This window comes from Labeo rohita, chromosome 9 (assembly GCF_022985175.1).
Source record: "Labeo rohita strain BAU-BD-2019 chromosome 9, IGBB_LRoh.1.0, whole genome shotgun sequence".
Taxonomy (NCBI): domain Eukaryota; kingdom Metazoa; phylum Chordata; class Actinopteri; order Cypriniformes; family Cyprinidae; genus Labeo; species Labeo rohita.
Window position 1 is genome coordinate 8685300 of NC_066877.1, and position 19077 is coordinate 8704376.

The window sequence follows — 19077 nt, forward strand, 5'->3', positions numbered from 1 at the left end:
TATTTTTTAAAAATAACTGATCATTTTGCTAGATAAGAGCCTTATTCCTCAGCTGCGATCGTGTAGAGCCCTTTGAAGCTGCATTGAACCTGCAATTTGGACCTTCAACCTGTTGATCCCCATTGAAGTCCACTATATGGAGAAAAATCCTGGAATGTTTTCCTCAAAAACCATAATTTATTTTCAACTGAAGAAAGAAAGAGATCTTGGATGACAAGGGGTGACTAAACTCAGGAGTGAACTAATCGTTTAATCTGACAGTTTCTTAATATATTTATACACTTAAATGAATTCTGGACCCTCAGTTGACACGTTTTTGTAAAATTTAATCTAATAAACTAATGGCTGTGATAGAGAGTGAAAAGAGAAACCGTGAGAATGAAATTGACTGCACATCACTGGAATACAAACTGAGTTGGAGAGAAAAAAACAGACTGAGAGTAGGAAAGGGAGGAGGGTGATTGAGAAATGCTGTAGAGATAGAGCTGTGTGAAGTGCAAACACCCAGAGTGACGCATCCGTGTGTGTTTGTGCCGGGTGTGACGCAGTCAGTTAAAGCCCTGTGTTTTCTCTGAATGGGATATCTGGCTCTGGAAAGCTGATCGATGCTCAGAATGTATTTAGGGTAACAGTGTCTAATTTAGGTCACTTTCCAGCAGACTCGATAAGCTAAAAATACTACAGCTTGTGAAAAGGCACGGTTTGTTCTGGCTGGTCTGGTCATGTTTGCGCAGAGTCATGTGGTTTATGATCGTCACTGTATGCGTTAATGGAGGGCTGTGAACTCACTCTGAGTACAGACTTAATGCCAGTGCTATAACATCTACGTCACAGCAGACTGAGGGAAGCCCATGTGCGTGACCAAACACCACATTAAAAAGTACTGGTTATTTCTATTGTTCAATATTATTTGTAGTGAAAAGGTTTACATCAAATTAATTTTGTATGCATTCTCTGAGTAAATCAATGTTTTTGTCACAATAAAATAAATAAATAAATACAAATATTACATATAAATAAATGTGTTAAAAAACTAAATTGGTTGCAACAGGCCATGAAGTTTCCACTATTGTATTTAGGTACCTTGTTCAGTTCCACATATTTCTTGGCGTCTCTGGCAGGATTTAGCGTAGCGCTCTTGTTAAGCAAAGTGCCTTTGGGCCCACGGAGCTTCATTCGCTGGTGGTGAGGAACCAATGAGCCCGTCTGAGTCAGCTTACACTGGAACATTTGATGGATGAGCACGTTCTCACTTGCTGCTCAGGGGGGAAGAGAGAGATGGAAAGAGAAAATAAACACAAGGCTACACACGTTCGGAGCTTAATTACGCCAGGCGCCAGAGCTAATTGTCTCCCCTCATTTACACCATCCCCCACGAACACCCTCACAAACAACATAACAGCACCCCATTCAAATCCTAACGTGTGCACACGCTCCTGCCTCATGTTGACCTATGACCTGCTTAATGTGGGGAGAAGAGGAGGTGTATAGTGTGAGGGGGAATGCTAAAACTAAAACAAAGGGCACTGCAGCAGGTATAAATGTTAAGATCACAGTTCACATGTCCACAACATTGGGGAGTAACTTGCTAATAAGTTAGTACTACCAGCTACTACTATACATATATAGGGCTCTATGATCTCCATGATGTGGAAAACGTGGAATCACGGAATCCAGTAATAAGAATAGAATTTACTATATAACGCATAATGTCACAGAATTTGTCAAATTTTGGAAGAAATCAAAAGTAGGTCAGTACACTTAAATCAAAACGTGATATAGACTAGTTTCTGTGAATATTAAGCTGCAAAAATACTATTTAAATATGAATCATGTATGTTCTGCATGTCTCTGTGTGAATGAATGAGGCAGATGCAAGGTTTCGTTTACTACACACATACTGAAACGCGCATGACGCTTGCAGTGTTTTCAGCCTCTGCCGCCTCAATAAATAAGTATATAAAAACTCTTAATTTCTAGAACTGCTCTGAGAATCATTTCATGAGCATTTTACTGTTTCATTTGAGAAAAACTATTGTCATATCATATATTAACAGAAACTAAAGGTCTTCACAGCAGTCTGTTAAAATAAAAGTTTGGTTTAACTTGAAGAAAATGTGACAGAAATATATTACTTAATGTAATGATAGTACGACTACTAATAAAATTAGTTTAAAATTATTATTAAAACATTTTTAAAGAAATATTTTTATATAAATATTTTTAGAAAAATATTATAATTTATTTTAAATCATTATATAAAATCGATAAATAAGACATTTCTTTTGATTATTAAAATTTTATGAAACTAATAAAATGAAATTAAGAAAATTAATGGAAAACACAGAATTTGAGAAAAAATAAAACTCATTTCATAGGGCCTTAAAATGTAATTTTCTTTAAACTTTTAAGATTCAAGATTTCAAACAATTAGATATCCTTTTTGATTAATATTTTTTAATTTAACCATTTAAAAAATTTAAATGGAAAAAAAAGCTTAATTTGAAAAAACAAAACAAAAAAAAAAACGAACTTGTGAAAAATAAAATGGATTCATAGGGTCCTACATATATGTAAATGATTTTGAACACTTTACATTTTTGTCATACATATAAAAATTTAACAAAACGTAACGACTTTAACTAATATAACTAATATCTTCAGCACAAATACTGGGTAAAACAGTCCTTTTGTAATTACACAAAACTATGTTTAACAGTACTTCAAGGTAAATAAAATATTCAGTTAATGTACACTTCTCCCAAATTGTTCACCATCTTGGATGCATGTTTTACTTAAGACAGAGCATTGTGGGAAAGGACATATGTTAGGCCATCTTTGCATTTGGCTAAGAGGAAGTATCTTAAAATTTTTAGTTTCAGAAATGGATTTATACTGCATTAAAATGCATGGGTTTTTGGAAGAGAGCAATAATTTTGCCAAGAATACCACAGCTGCTACAGTTAATATTATTAACAGAAAATCACATGACACTGAAAACTGGAGTAATGACGCTGAACTTCAGCTTTGCATCACAAAAACAGATAACTTAAAATAAAAGTTTTTAAATTGTAACAATATTTTACAATATTACAGTTTTTACTGTATTTTGATTAAATAAATGCAGCCTGGTGAGCATAAGAGACTTCTTTTAAAAATCTAAACTTCAAACTTTGTGATCTCAGTGCATATGTAATTTCCATTTCTTCTATTATAGTAACAATAACTATAGTAACTAAGTTATTTTGATAGGAACTATGGTTACCATGGTAAGTTTTTTTTTTTTTTTTTTTTTCTCTCCACAGAGGTTGACTAGAACACAAAAGTCCCAATCCTTACTTTTCATAACAAACAAGATGTTTTGGGGAAGAACATCCTTGTTCTTGTCCAGTGAGCCGGTCAGGTCATAGGTCACCTGCAATAGAGCACACACAAACACACACACGAGTTCAGCGCTAATAATAGTCCTCAGTCTCAGCATGACATGGCGTGTTGACTCTCCGGAGGGCTTCTCGGAAGTGTGTGACTATGGGTTCGTGTTTGTGTGTGAGGCTCTGGCTGAGCACATGACCGTGAACTCAGCATGTGCATGTGTGAACTCGCAGCTTCCCGTAACCCACCTTGCCGGCGTAGTGAGTAACGGTAAACGATGGCCCCTGGTCTTTGGGTGGGGGGTTTCCGTTGCCATCCTTGGTCGTGAGGGAGACGACATCCGTACCGGAGGAATCCAGCTGCATCTGCAGCCGCTTATAAAGGTTGACTTCACATGGCCTGAGGGACTGACTCTCCTCATCAATGATACACAGCACACCCTGAGGCTTCTGAAACACACACACACACAGTGTTGCTGAAGGCTTTTGATGCAAAACAATAAGGTACAATAGGATGGTCAATTGCACAAAATATTTTGTCAGAAGGGGTTAATTATTTATATTTTTATATTTACTTATTTAAATGATGCTATTATGTGAGAAGAAACAGATTATAGAATGCAATAAGAGACTAACAGCTATGTAGGAAACGTTGGACAACAGCCAAACAAATAAATAAATAAAGCAGAATGGCCAATCAGAATGAAGTATTTCAGCAAGCAGTGTAATAATAGTGTAAAAATGGTGTAATAATACTATAATAATACCTTAGTGTAAGAATTGCAGAAAAATTGTGAAAGTACAAAGAAACACTGGTAAGTGTGTGTTATTTGCCCCTATTTTCTCTTGTTCCAGACCATCAAAAGAAATGGGCCTACATAAACTGTATATAAGGGGTCTCTGGTATTTTGTTGATAATGATAATTAGACAATATTTTGCTGAGGGTGCTTTTGTGCTGGTATTTTGGCAGGTTTAGGACTGCTGTGAACAACTGACTCCCAAAACTTTGGATATTCTTCATATTCTGTGAGGTGGTTCATTTGCAGAGTAACAGAAATTAACTTTTTCCAATTGATTTTAACCTTTTATGGGCATTTTACCTTTATAAGGCCATTTTTCTAACCTAATTAAATGTTTGCATCATTTCTTGTCAAATTATAAATCTAATCAGTAAATTCAAATAGTAAGATACTACAGGGCACGAATGAAATAAGCATCAACAAAATTTGTGTTTGCAATGCAGAGGCAACACAGAATTTGCTTCTGAAGTGGCATTGAGATGCATTTACTCAGGCTGTTTGATGCAGGACATGAATGACAAAACAGAGCAAAAACAAGAACTGTTGTGTTCAAAATGTAAAAAGTTGACTACTGATCTTTAAATTATTCATGAAAAAAGGGAAATATATATTTTTAATAATAAAACTAAAAATGCCAGTAGGTGGCAGCAAATCAATGCATGAGTGAGTCATTGGGTCATTCATTCAACTGATTCGTTCAAACAGCTGATTGATTCAGTAACAAAACACTGTTGAGTGTTGTTCAGAGACGCAAAATAGTTCCGCTGTGGCTTTGTTTGAAGCCATTTTCGTTGTCAAAATTGAGCAAATACAAGAATTGTTGTGTTTAAAATGTAATTCACTTAACATTACTTATTGTGAAAGACAACAAGTTGAATACTGATACTTGAAATGATTTTGGGGAAAAAGGGAAAATATATTTTAAACATAAATCTAAAAACACCAGTAGGTGGCAGCAAATCACTGCATGAGAGAGTCATTGAGTCATTCATTCAACCGATTCATTCAAATGGCTGATTGATTCAGTAACAACACACCATTGTGTATTGCTTAGAGACGGTTTTAAACAGTTCTGCTGTGGCTTTGTCTGAAGGCATTCCCGTTGTTGAATACTGAATACTGATATTTGAAATGACTTTGGAGGAAAATGGGAAACTATACTTCAAATATAAACCAAAAATTGCTGGCAGCTGGTGGCGAATCATTGCATGAGTGAGTCATTGAGTCATTCATTCAACCATTGTCAAAATACAGAAAAAGCAAGATTGTTGTGTCTAAAATGTAAGCCAAAAAAAAAAAAGTTGAATACAGGATATTTAAAATTATTTGGGGGAAAATATAAACCAAAAAATTGGCGGCAGCCGGTGGCAAATCACTGCATGAGTGAGTCATTAAGTCATGCGTTCAAACGACTGATTGATTCAGCAACAAAACACTGTCATGTGTTACTCAGAGATGCACATCAGTTCTGCTGTGGCTTTGTTTGAAGCCATTGCCGAAATGCAACAAAACAAGAATTGTCTAAAACGTAAGCCATTGAACATTCTTCTAACTTTTTGAAGTTGAAAACTGATATTGAAAATTGCCAGTAGGTGGTGGCAAATAACTGCATGAATCACTGAGTCATTCATTCAATCGATTCATTCAAACGGCTATGTGTGCACTCTCAGGGTGTGTTTTTGTTTGGTTTTTGTAATATGCTTGATAATGTCAAACTGCCTATTGTTTAAACAATTCCGATATTATCACAGACAACATATGTGACCCTGGATCACAAAACCAGTCATAAGGGTCAATTTTTCAAAACTGAGATTTATACATCATCTGAAAGCCGAATAAATAAGCTTTCCATTAATGTTATGATAGGACAATATTTGGTCGAGATACACATATTTGAAAACCTAAAATTGGGGGATGCAAAAAATCAAAATATTGAGAAAACTGCCTTTAAAGTTGTCCAAATAAAGTTCTTAACGATGTATATTACTAATCAAAAATTAAGTTTTCATATATTTACAGTAGGAATTTTACAAAATATCTTCATGGAACATGACCTTTGCTTAATTTCCTAATGATTTTTGCCATAAAAGAAAAATCAATAATTTTGACCCATACAAAGTATTTTTGGCTATTGCTACAAATATACCTCAGCGACTTAATACTGGTTTTGTAGTCCAGGGTCACATATATCACACACCCCTACTGTATATATATCTTGTATATCTCCTAAAAAGAATTATGGTATTACGCTGCATTTTTTTACATGATACTATGGTAAAATGAGTAGCTGATTTTAAATACTGGTGGCAAGATATAATGAGTATGTTTTATTTCTATAATTCTATCTAAAAATGCATATTTCACACAAGATATTGAAACAAACTATGAAATGGCTGTTTTTAATCAGTAAGGGACATGTGTAAAGGCTTGAAATAGATTAATATAAAAGCCATTTAAATGTACACAGAATAACATAATATATGTAGTAAAGTCAAGCACAAATGGTTGTGTGGCAAGACAAAACATGCTTTGTGTGTAAAATGCTGTGTCACTTGGTCTCGACCAAAGACAGAAGTCATTTCATGACTCATAAAATGGTCACATCTGACAAACGCCTAATAGAGTCATAGTCTAAAAGATGGGCTTTATCACATCTTTGCGACACCTAAGGGAATTCAACAGGCCTGGATGTGTGTTAGCCTTTATAAAACAGTCAGCAAGGACATCCGTTATTGAGTCAGTAAATGAAGAGATGGCAGTAACCGCAATTAAACAGGCAACAGAGGGGCTCTTGTACAGGGTCAACAGCCTCGGGGTGGGAAAAAGCTTTCCAACTTCTTTTCTCTCTCTCCCATACTGCCCTCCCTCCACGGCTCTCGGAAAAGCCGCTCCGACTGCGTACCTGGAAGAAGAAGTCCAGCACCGCTGTCTGGTTGCCGAGGGAGCGTAGCGTCTCCATGGCAACCCCCTCCTGCAGACATTCCTGCTGCTCCTGCTGGAAGAGCACGTCTGCGGTGAACTGCCTGATCCGCTCATTCACCATGTTCACGCACAGCTACAGACACAAAAACACAAAAGCCTTTGTTAAGCCACAGAATACACTTTCACTGACACATTGATCAATCAGCTCATTGTTCATGGTCATACACCTTTGTTGACCTTTGGTCACAAACAATTCTTCTTGTTAAACTCATAAATTGTTGATTTAGGCATGTAGGGCAAGTTACTCCTTAACTATGGACACTCTGCTCCTGTAGAGATTTAGACAAATAAACTAGTATATATACACACACACTTGTCTTCTAACAATATCTAACAGTTTTCTAAAAGTCATTTGCACCACAGTGTCATTTCCAGTAAAGCTGTGTGTTTGTGTAAAACAAACCACAAAGACTTGATGCACTTGGTGAAAACAGTTTCTGTTATAATGTGCCTTAATTTTTCCTCACACATTACATGTTTCATATTTCATCTCTAGCTCTTCACTGACACTGGTTTCTTTAATTACGGTATAAAAATAAAATGAATGAATAACGAATGAATGAATAAACAAATACTATTGTTTCTTGTGGTGGAAATGAAGTTATTATACATAATTATAATTTATTATATTACAATAATTACGGTTTGTTTAAAAAAAAGATATAAATACACATGCACTAACTAACTAAAACTAAGTAACCAGTCAATAAGTTCTATTGTTTGCTGTGGTAGAAATTAAGCTATTATAAATAATTATAATTATTACTATAATTACACTTAAAAAAAAAAAAAAAAAAAAGATATAAACCACTTAACACAAAATAAATAAATAAATAAATAAATAAATAAATGCTTTGATTTCTTGTGGTGGAAATTAAGGTATTATATATAATCATATTATATTACTATATTTATAGTTTGTGTTAAAACAGATATAAACCACTTGCACAATAAATAAATAAATAAATACTATTGTTTCTTTTGGTGGAAATTAAACTATTATATAGAATTATAACTTATTATAGTAACATAATTACAGTTTGTGTTAAAACAGATATAAACCACAAAATAAATAAATACACAAATAAATACAGTACTATGCTTTCTTGTGGTGGAAATTAAGCTATTATACACAATGATATTATATTACCATATTTACAGTTTGTGTTAAAACAAACTGGTTGTGTTAACCTACAAAATAAATAAATAAATAAATAAATAAATAAATACTATTGTTTATTGTGGTGGAAATTAAGCTATTATATATAATTATAATATGTTATAGTACTATAATTAGTTTGTGTTAAAACAGATATAAACCACAATAAAGAAAGAAAGAAAGAAAGAAAAAAAGAAAGAAAGAAAGAAAGAAAAAGAAAGAAAAAGAAAGAAAAAGAAAAAAAGTACGGTTTTCTTGTGGTGGAAAATGTATTAGTTATAATATAGTACTATAATTAGTTTTGTTCGTTTGTTTGTTTTTTAAAACAGATATAAACCACTTACACAAAAAAGTATGTAATGTAATGTAAAAAGATGTAATAGATGATAGATGACTTTTTTTCCATACTATAAAAGTCAATGGCTACAGTCAAATGTTTGGTTACTGCTATCCTTTAAAATATCTTATTTGGTGTTCAAGAGAAGAAGGAAACCTATACAGGTTCAGAACACACTGAGAGTGGGTAAATGACAGAATTTTATATTGATATTTTATATTGATGATAAAAGCATAGAAAAATTTTCCGGATTTTTCTAGTGATCTTCATATTACAAAAAGAGGAAAAACAAGTTCAAACGTACAGTAAATACACATACACATAAATGTGTGTATATAACAATATTTGTATTAAAAAAAGGTAGAATTGTGCACACTGTTTATAGGAAGCAAGTGCATGCAGGCAATATAAAGCACACAGTTAAGAGGTATATTTACATTCCACGTTTCCGAAAAATAGCTACATGACAGGCTGCTTTATCTGCACACAAAGAGCTGAAATGTATGTTAATTACCTTCTAATGAACATAGCTGTAATAAGTGTTCAACGTTAACCCCTCGCACTCATTCACTCACTGTTCCACATGCTTCAGTGAGCGGCCTTATTCCAGGAATTCATCCTAACAACCCAGTTACTGGACTCATTTAAATCATTTATCACCGTAATCCTGCCGAGATGAAAGTTAAAAACAAGGAAGCCTAATGGAAGGGAGTCTAAAAAGCCAAAGAAGGAACCACAGTGGGAATCCATATAAGGTATATACCAAGAGCCTAACACTACACAAGTGACCACAGAAGCTTTTCCATGTGAACAAAAGCTACAATTTCTGATGGAGTAGAAAGAGTAGACACTGGCTTCTTCCCAAACAAAAGAGTTCCTCATCCACACTTCAACTTGTTGTTGATTTGAGATATGTTTTTCATAGCTTTCTCAGAAGAGCTTAGGTCATATATGATGGAGCTGTTTTGATACTGCCGAGTCCATCAGAGGGAAATATACGGGACGGTTGTATCAACACAGACATCTTCCAAGTTTAATGTGGCAACACGCACTGGATGAAGTACAGACGGCATTAGTGGAAGCAATGGAGAGGAAAGAAAACAAGCATTTTAGAAAAGCTGGGTGCTCCTCATCAACTTCTCATCATGAGGTTTCATAGCGCTACAGGATGTCACAGGGAAGACTGCCCAAGCGCTGACACAATTCAGCACACATCGTGAAAGAAAAAAATCAGAGCTGAGATGAAGAGCTTGGAAAAAAAGAGGGAGAATTCTAGCACAGAGCAAAAAAGTCCATCCATGGAAAAAAGATCTCAAATGTGAGACTCTAGAGTTATAGCCATTCTGAAAAAAAGTATTAAAGCTCAACGATTTAACAATGCAAGACAACATTACTCAGAGATAAATAAATACATATATACGCAGATACAGTGTATTTAAGACATACTGCACAAGTAGTATATATAATAACCTGTAGCAGATCTATACAGGTGGAGCTGGGGAGGTGGAGGGTTTCAGAGTAACTCTAAAAGCACACTGTGAAATGCTCTAGTGAATACTAACCAGCCATTTAAATGTAAAGCAGCAAGTTCATTGGCTGCGTATGCAACATGAACCAATTAGCTTTTTCCAAGTAGTTTAACACTGTGATTATCATCAGTCATTGCATTAAAGAACTATGAGCCTGTGCCATCTAGAGTATCATGCTCTACACGCACCTGAGCAAAGTTCACTCAGCAGTATGGGAGTTTTTGGAGACTGAAATGCAAAAAAACTCCCACATTAGCAAGTGAATTTTTCTCAGGTGTGCGCAGAGCATCTTACTTTAGCCTGTCATCGGCTCCGATGTAATTTTTATGTGGCATTAGTAGCTATAAAATTTTTTACTTTCATGAAGGGTGGTAACTGGTAGGGGTCAACGGATGTGTGTTTTTCAGGGCCGATACCGATACCGATTATTACAGATCAAGTAGACAGATAAACAATATTTTAAACCGATATGTATGTTTATGATATGATATGGGGGGGAAAAAAACAGAATAGTGGTGCACTGGTTTCTGTATTAGATGTATATAAAACACTAAAGAAATTAGTCAAGAGCATTTGTAGACTTACAGGTTCCAATAAGTTTCTGATATTTGATAATTATATTGTTATCAGTATGTCCCACAGGCGCTTTAAATACCTAGTTTGCACACCTTAAAGAGTTAGTTCACCCAAAAATGAAAATTAGCCCATTATTTACTCACCCTCAAGGCATCCTTGGTGTATATGACTTTAAGATGAATGCAATCTGCGTTGTATTAAAACTATTTTAATATAATATTTAAAATAATAATATATAATATTTTTCTGGCTTCTCTCATCTTTATAATGGCAGTGGGCGGGTGTTTCTTTTCAAGAGTACAAAACAAGTCCAATACAGTGCATCCATCCATAATAAAAAAGTGCCCCACACGGCTCCAAGGGGTAAATAAAGGCCTTCTGTAGCGATGCATTTTTAAGAAACACATTCGTATTTAAAATGCAATAATCACTTTTCTCTATCTTGCGCCAACAGTTGTACATGGAAGCCACTCCAGGTGGATGACGTAGGACGTATGCATTACACATACACCTGTAAGTCTCGTGAAAACCAGCGTTGTTTACAGGAGCAAAGGAAGCAAAGTTTCCTTACTTTAGCAAAGGAAAACCAGTCTCCTCTTGACTTATATCGAAATCCTCCAACATTTTTCTTTACAAATCCTCATTTTGTACTTCTAATCTGTGACCATTGTTTTGTTTTTTTCTCTCCACTGTGCGTCCACGTTCGTCACTTCTGAGCAGCATCAACAACCACAGGGTTGCGCATGCAGATGACGTCCTATGTCATCCGCCCGGAACGGCTTCTGTGTACAACAGCTGGCGCAAGCTAGAGAAAAATTATTATTACATTTTAAATATGGATATTGTTCTTACAAAAACGCATCGATTCACTACAGGAGGCCTTTATTTACCCCCAGGGCTGTGTGAGGTACTTTTAATTATGGATGTATGCACTTTATTGGACTTGTTTTGGACTGATGAAGAGAAACACCCGGCCATTGCCATTATAAAGCTTGGAAGAGTCAGAACAATTAAACGTCTGAAAGAAGGAAGTCATATTCACCTATGATGCCTTAAGGATGAGTAAATAATGTGCTAATTTTAATTTTTGGGTGAACTGACCCTTTAATCACAGTCACTCATCTCTCATTCAGGTTTTTCTTGTAATCTTGAAAAGTCAGGGACCGTAAATCATCTTTTATATGTTGACTGAAGGTGCATATAATTTAGGAGACAAGCTATCAACATCTCAGTGCCTCGTAAGCATTGCCCAACCTGTCACACACACCATCAGAACATCACCTCCCAGGGGATTGTGGGTAGGCACTTATCTATCCTGATTTACACCTTGTCAGGAAAGATATCCAGGAATGACACACACACTACTACCTGCCTACGTCTCAACAGTTGTCCAGATGACTATCTGCCACAAGACAGATTCACACACACAAATAAACATCCTCGTTTTGATTGATCGCGGCAGACCTTTAAAAACATTCTCACACGAAATGTCTGCCGTATTCAGCTTGGCTATGCTGGTCCAAATACTGGTTTAAAGGTATATTCACACCAAGACGAATGTTCAGTCTGAAAAGTTGGTGCAAAAAATATTTTAATTTGTATGAACGGCTGTTAATGAGCCTGTTCAGCCAGTACATACAGAATTTTTTACAGAGAGGCATTTAATCTCTTTTTCATCATCCTGTGATTAAAGCTGACCAACCAATAAGACTGTGTGCTTTTGGTCACATGCCTAGAGCTGTTACATAAAGCCACAACTTGGTGGCGCTCACAAAAAGAGCTCAAACCAGTCTGTGCTGGTTTGCTAGTCTTGAATGTGACCCTGGACCACAAAACCAGGCATAAGCGTCAATTTTTTTGAAATTGAGATTTTTACATCATCTGAATAAAATTCTTTGCATTAACGAAGCTTTCCATTGGTGTATAGTTTGTTAGGACAGGACAATATCACTTTTGTTGTCCAAATTAAGTTCTTAGCAATGCATATTACATAGCAAAAATTAAGTTTGGATATATTTACGGTGGGAAATTACAAAATATCTTCATGGAACATGATCTTTACTTAATGTCCTAATGATTTTGATCATTTTGACCCATACAGTGTATTGTTGGCCATTTCTACAAATATGCCCATGCTACTTGCGACTGGGTTTGTGGTTCAGGGTCACAAATGGTATGGGACCAGCAGGCAATCAAATAAAACCCAATAGAACCATCTAAGTCTGGTTTAAGCATTTTTCTTTCTCCAGCAGGAGTTCCCATGTATTTCCCCAGCTGGTTTAGCAACTGACAGTGGTGGATCACCAGCTCACACAGGAGCCACTATTTACAAACCATTACTCCACAGCATCCCTAATTTACCTCATGCATCCTCCCTGTAGAGTCTATGACAACAATGACATTGGTTGGTGCCAAATCCAGGCTGATGGTTCATGGGTCAAACCCAACTGTGCACAAAGACTCCTTTGTGTCTAGTGCCAAGAGTTCAGCTGAGGAGAAAACACCCCCTCTCTCACACGTCAACCTCATCTGGCCAGTACAAAAACAGCTCGCAGAGTAGACGCGGCTACTGAGGATTCTGGGCAGGGGGCGGCGGTGCGCACATGTGGCGTCTTAGCCTTCAGTCAGACATTTGTCTCTCTCCAAAACACTAAAATAACAAAACTCAATAGTCTTGACAGCAGCTGCTTTATTTCATGCTACACTTTAGATTAAAAAAAATAACATATATAATCTATATGGCACACCCAGCTATGCGTCTGGGCCTTGCTCTGGGCTACTGTCCAAAATAAAACAGCTCGGTGAAGTACGGCCACAACAAATGCCCTAATGGTTTCACAACAATTCAAACAAAGTTGAACTGTCCCCCCATTTCGCCTCAGCTGACCTCTTTGGAACATACAGAAACCGTTTATTATTAGGAGTCAAACATATAAGCTCTGTATAAAAACCTAGAAAGCTACGGCAGTGTGCACTGTAAAAAACAATTTGTTGAGTCAACTTAAAATAATTTGTAACCTGGCTGCCTCGAAATCTTAAGTTCAGTCAACTTAAGAAAATTTTATTCAACTTGAAATGTTAAATTATACTAAGTGACAACTTAGATATTTGAGTTGAATCAACTTAAAATTTTAAGGCAGCTGGGTTACTTACCCATCTGTTAAGTTTAGCAAACACAAATATCTAAGCTGTTACTTAGTGCAACTTAAAATTTCAAGTTGAATAAACTTATTTTAGTTGACTGAACTTAAAATTTTACAGCAGCAGGGTAACAAATTATTTTAAGGTAACTCAACAAATTGTGTTATTAACTTATCTTAATCTAAATTAAGATATTTTTGATGAAATCCAAGAGTGTTCTGCCCCTGCATTGACAGCAACACAACTGACACGTTCCAAGGCCCAGAAAGACAGGACATTGTTAAAATAGTCAGTGTGACATCAGTGGTTCAGCCGTAATTTAATGAATCTACAAGTTCCACTCTTGGAACACTCTATTGCCCACTCTGTTGAATTTCTGAGCTTGTTTTCATATGTTCTTTCCTAGGCCTTGGTACACCCTTCACATCGGGAACGCACTTAAGATGTCTTGAAATACAGTCTACATTGCCAGATTTGGAACACAGCTGTCTCACTTAGAATGAAATGCCTTTGTGGTGGAAAGAACATCCCGTATGTCGTTAAGTCTAAAAAAGTCATTGCCCAAGGCAGAAACATACTGTGGGACAGGTCAGTGCTTTCCCCTGTACGGGAAGCAGGATCATGAGCACAATGCCTTGATTCCCACTGGTCTGTGGCTGTGGGGCAGATCCACATCAAACCCAGTACAGACCAGCAGAGGGTTTAGGAGGCCCAGAGTCCACACTGAGAAGGTGAGGAGCAGTTTGTCGCACGAAAAGCCACACAGTCGGATGTTAAAAGTGTAATTATCATTGTCCTCATTATATCTGTGCTGTCTCCCCTTACCTGTTCATAACCATTGCGCTGGAATTCCTCAAAGCCAAAGATGTCCAGGATGCTTATCTCAAGGGCAGGATCTCTGTCAAAAAAAGACAGGAACATATTTCAGAGGGGTTGGAGTAGTATAAAATTGATTGGTGACCTGAAGACAACAATTTATCTCGAACCATAGCTTAAGTGCGGCTTAAGTGCAAGATTTCTAATGTAAAAAGCAGAGAGAAAGAAAAAAACAACAATACTTAAAGGTCACTGACAAGAACAAGCAAGTACATGCAGGTTTTTCTAAGAAACAAAAGGTTATTTCAAGACACTTCTATCATAATTTAATGTTGCACCGCATCTACACCAGACACAAAATACAACTCTAAACTATTTGATTTTTTTAAATTATTTGTCTGTAATAATTGGTTTCAAATTTATAGTAAAAAAGTACATTAAATAATAATATGAAAGACAATTACACATAACTCATCAAAGCTCGGTTTTAGGTCACAATAAGTCAGTGTACTGGTGTGACCTTCATGGTGGACTATTGTGCCCTCAACGACCCGTAATAAACACTCTTATATACACATCGATAAACATTAGCCTAATCCAAAGAGCCATTCGCTGAACTGCTGACCAGGACACAACAGGTCAAGCCTGCTTTGGCCAGTTATTGATCACACTTTAGAATGGTACACTGAGACCTTCATTTCCTTACAGTACTAAACCTTTCTTTAATAGATGAAAATGGATTTTGATTGTGTGAATGGTTACAATTTCAACAGTTAAAATCCATATAGTCAGGGTCCAAAATGCTATGGGCTAAAAGTTAGAAAGTACACTTACTTTTATGTTTAGGAGCACAGTCAAAATTTTAGGAGCACCTTTTTATCAATAATCAAAAAATCTGATCAGAAATTAGCCTTCCCATTACATGGCGATATTTGACTTATTTACAGGGGAATTTAGTTTTTACCTTTGTACTGGCATTTTTCTTCAAGTTTATAAAAAGTATGTCATCTTTTATGTCAAATTTAAAAAATGTTTTATAAAATTAAATTAAACAAGTAGAATGAGTTAAACGTGGTTTGTAGGTGTATTTTCATATGTTTAATGAGGCTCAGAGGTGGCATGAGAGCAATCAAATTCATAAATTCATGTTGGGATTAATGTTTTAAATATAACATTTTGAACACAGAAATATTAAATGATTTCTATAACTGAAAAGATACTTTAAAAATGAAACTAAAACTGCCATTAGGTGACTTTAATTCATTTATTTGATTCGTTCAAACAGCTAATTCCTTCAGGAATAAAGCAAGTGACTGTCTTTATGAATGGGAAATTGAATTATTGACTTGTTTAAATGGATTTGTTTAGAAACAAACTTTCATTCATAAATTCTCTGTTTCAAGGAAGATGTGCAACGGCTCATTTGTGACCTCCACAAAATGGAGCAAAATCAGGCAGTAGTGTTATAGTCAGACAATGTAAGTCACTTAATATTAACTTCTTGTTTATTTAACTGTTGTATTAAATCAATATCTCATTTACAAACTCCCTTAAAAATCATTAAAAGCTGTTACTCATTTTAGTTTATCGCAATCTCACAAAGTTTCATTAGAATCAGCGAAGCTCTCTACACTGCACAATGAATCTCTTATTTACACTCTCTCTAAAAAGCATAGAAACCTTTGAAGCTTCTCTCAGCGCATACACAAATATGCTGATTGGGTCAGTCGCACTAGTGTTTCTAAATATTTTTTCGGTAACACTTTTGAATAGGGAAACGTTTATTCACTAGTAGATTTTTCCCTCAATAAATTCTTAATTTGCTGCTTATTAATAGTTAGTAAGGTAGTTGTCAAGTTTAGGTATTAGGTAGGATTAGGGATGTAGAATGTTCATGTAGAATGAGGCATTAATATGTGCTTAATTAGTACTAATAAATGGCTAATATTCTAGTAATATGCATGCTAATAACCAACCAGTTAATTAACCGTAAAATAAACTGTCACCATTTTTTCATAGTTGCACACAGTAGTTTTCACTTGCAAATGCAAGTGAAATGGTCACACTGTAGAGCCCTGATATGTATATGTACACACAAAGAGCAATTTGGAGTTTGGAGTCAGTAAAACAGCAATATTGTGAAACAATTTACAACATACAGTCATTCAAGAAGCTTTCTAATTGTTTGGGCGAAGTGCACATGCGTTTGTCTTCAAAGGTGAATATATGCTCATTATGTGTTTCTGGAGAAAAGTGAAGCATGTGAAATTGTGTGGAATGAGTCATTTTGACTGTTTATGTGTGAATGCACACACTTGGAATTCCTTGGAAATTTCCGTTTTAGCCTCAAGATACAAGATGCAAACCACAAGATTTCATTTTTGGTTTGCTTTCTTTGTATTTTAAAATAAATGAGTATCAAATAAAAAATACTTTCTTTTATAGTACACTTAAAGGCACAATATGCAAGATTTTTTTATTAAAATATCTAAAAACCACAGAAATAGTGTTTTCGTTTTTTGCAAGAATTCTGTTGACTTGTGTAGTTACATGACTCCCAAATGTTTCCAAGAGTGTTTAAATCCAGAGAAATAAGAATTTAAGTCATGTAACGGGCCATGTCATTGCGTCGCCTGCCAATGACGTCAAACACCTTTGATTTCCGTTTTTATTTTGTAGAAAAAATGGAAACACAAAAAGACGATTTAGTTTGTTTTGTATTAGACTGGTGTCAATCACACAAAGAAAAAAAAACTTTCAACACACCCAAATGTATCTAGTATGATAAAACAGTGCTGTTTTACCCCACATACGCATGATCAGAAGGAGCGAAAGCAGTCGACTGTGGCATAATAAAATTCTGCTGCTTTTTTTTTATAAAGGCGTTTTTATGCCTTTATTTAGATAGGACAGTGTAGTTTGACAGGAAGCGAAGTGGGAGAGAGAGAAGGGGGTGGGATCGGGAAAGGTCCACGAGCCGGGATTCGAACTCAGGACGCCCGCAGCGCAATGGCGCTATATGTCGGCGCGCTAACCACGAGGCTACTGGCGCCAACAAAACTCTTTTATTTCGGCTTTTAAGCTGTGTGTGATCGTCTCTCATTAGAAATCGCTCCAGCTGCCTCGTTTCGCTTCTATGGCTTTCAGCCCCACCCTGATTTATACTACAGTGACATTAATAAAACTTTAGTATATTACCTCATCCATAAACATGATACTTTTTCAAAGTATTTGTATCAAGGTTAGGTCACTGTTTTGAAGTGCTCAAATCACCACACGCCTGCTGGTCAAAACATGTAAAAAACAACTTTTACAAACACAATGCAAATGCTTTCTTTATTTTTTTATTATTAATTGCAATTAAAATAATAAAATGCCATTAAATGTCAAGTGTCTGTAGCCTACATGTGTTTTTAATAATTATTGTTAATTTGCGGTGCTTCTTTTGTTTGTTTTATGGAAAGCTTGTCTAAACAGGCCAGTAAGAGACGTCTCTTACTAGTATTCATCCTTATAATTAGACAAATATCTTGTTAAAAATGTCTACAAATTGATAAAACTGATCCGAGATAAGAGACAAGGTAAACGCTGGTTTAGCGGTTCACCGTTAAGGGGCAACCTCAATAAATTTGTTTAATTCACGGGTCCACAGAGATCGTCCCCCAATGGCAAACCAATGAAATTCCAAAATTTTTTGAAACATTTATGACCTAATGAAGTCTCATTTACTGAAATCCTGTGAATATGGCATTTTGAAACCACTGTTTCAAAGCAAATGATTTGCAAATGCATTGTTAATGTATTTCATGTATTTCAAGTATTTCATAACTGTATTGCTAATTCAATATGTCCCCTATGAACTGCATACATATGGATATGATGTAGACCTATTGTTTAAATCAAATTTATGCTTTGAAAATTGTGTAATCACAGCAGATTTTGTCGGTGCCAACAGCCTTGTGGTTAGCGTGTCAACATCATTGCGCTGCGGGCAACCCGAGTTCGAATCCCGGTTCATGGACCTTCCCCGATCCCACCCCCTTCTCTCTCTCCCACTTCGCTTCCTGTCAAACTACACTGTCCGATCTTAATAAAGGCATAAAAACGCCAAAAATAAATCTTTAAAAAAATCATAGATTTCAGCCTTATTCTGTCCATTTAAACGTCTACGTTTAGCTTCAAATGGCAAATTTGCATTCTGATTCTGATGACATCCAAGGGCACAATACATTTTTTCTCTTATTCCATGGATTTTACTCATTTCCCTCTACTTGTTACCAGTGGTTTTCTGCCACCACAATAAGTGGGGAGCTACAAGTGATGTAATTGTGACGTCTACTCCAAATATATCCAGCCATTAGTAGG

The 19077-nt window shown here is 35.7% G+C and overlaps 1 protein-coding gene across 5 annotated transcripts in view; it reads right to left on the reverse strand.

Annotated features, from left to right (window-relative positions):
* myo16 (myosin XVI) overlaps positions 1–19077 on the reverse strand; it is a 246434-nt gene that overhangs the window by 73093 nt on the left and 154264 nt on the right. For all 5 annotated transcript variants that reach the window (XM_051118727.1, XM_051118728.1, XM_051118726.1 and 2 more), the window contains exons 21-25: positions 14722–14794; positions 7075–7227; positions 3621–3821; positions 3340–3415; positions 1084–1256 (exon numbers count right to left, since the gene is read on the reverse strand). In XM_051118727.1, the coding sequence (XP_050974684.1) occupies positions 1084–1256; positions 3340–3415; positions 3621–3821; positions 7075–7227; positions 14722–14794 (676 nt within the window). The remainder of the gene's footprint in view (positions 1–1083; positions 1257–3339; positions 3416–3620; positions 3822–7074; positions 7228–14721; positions 14795–19077) is intronic.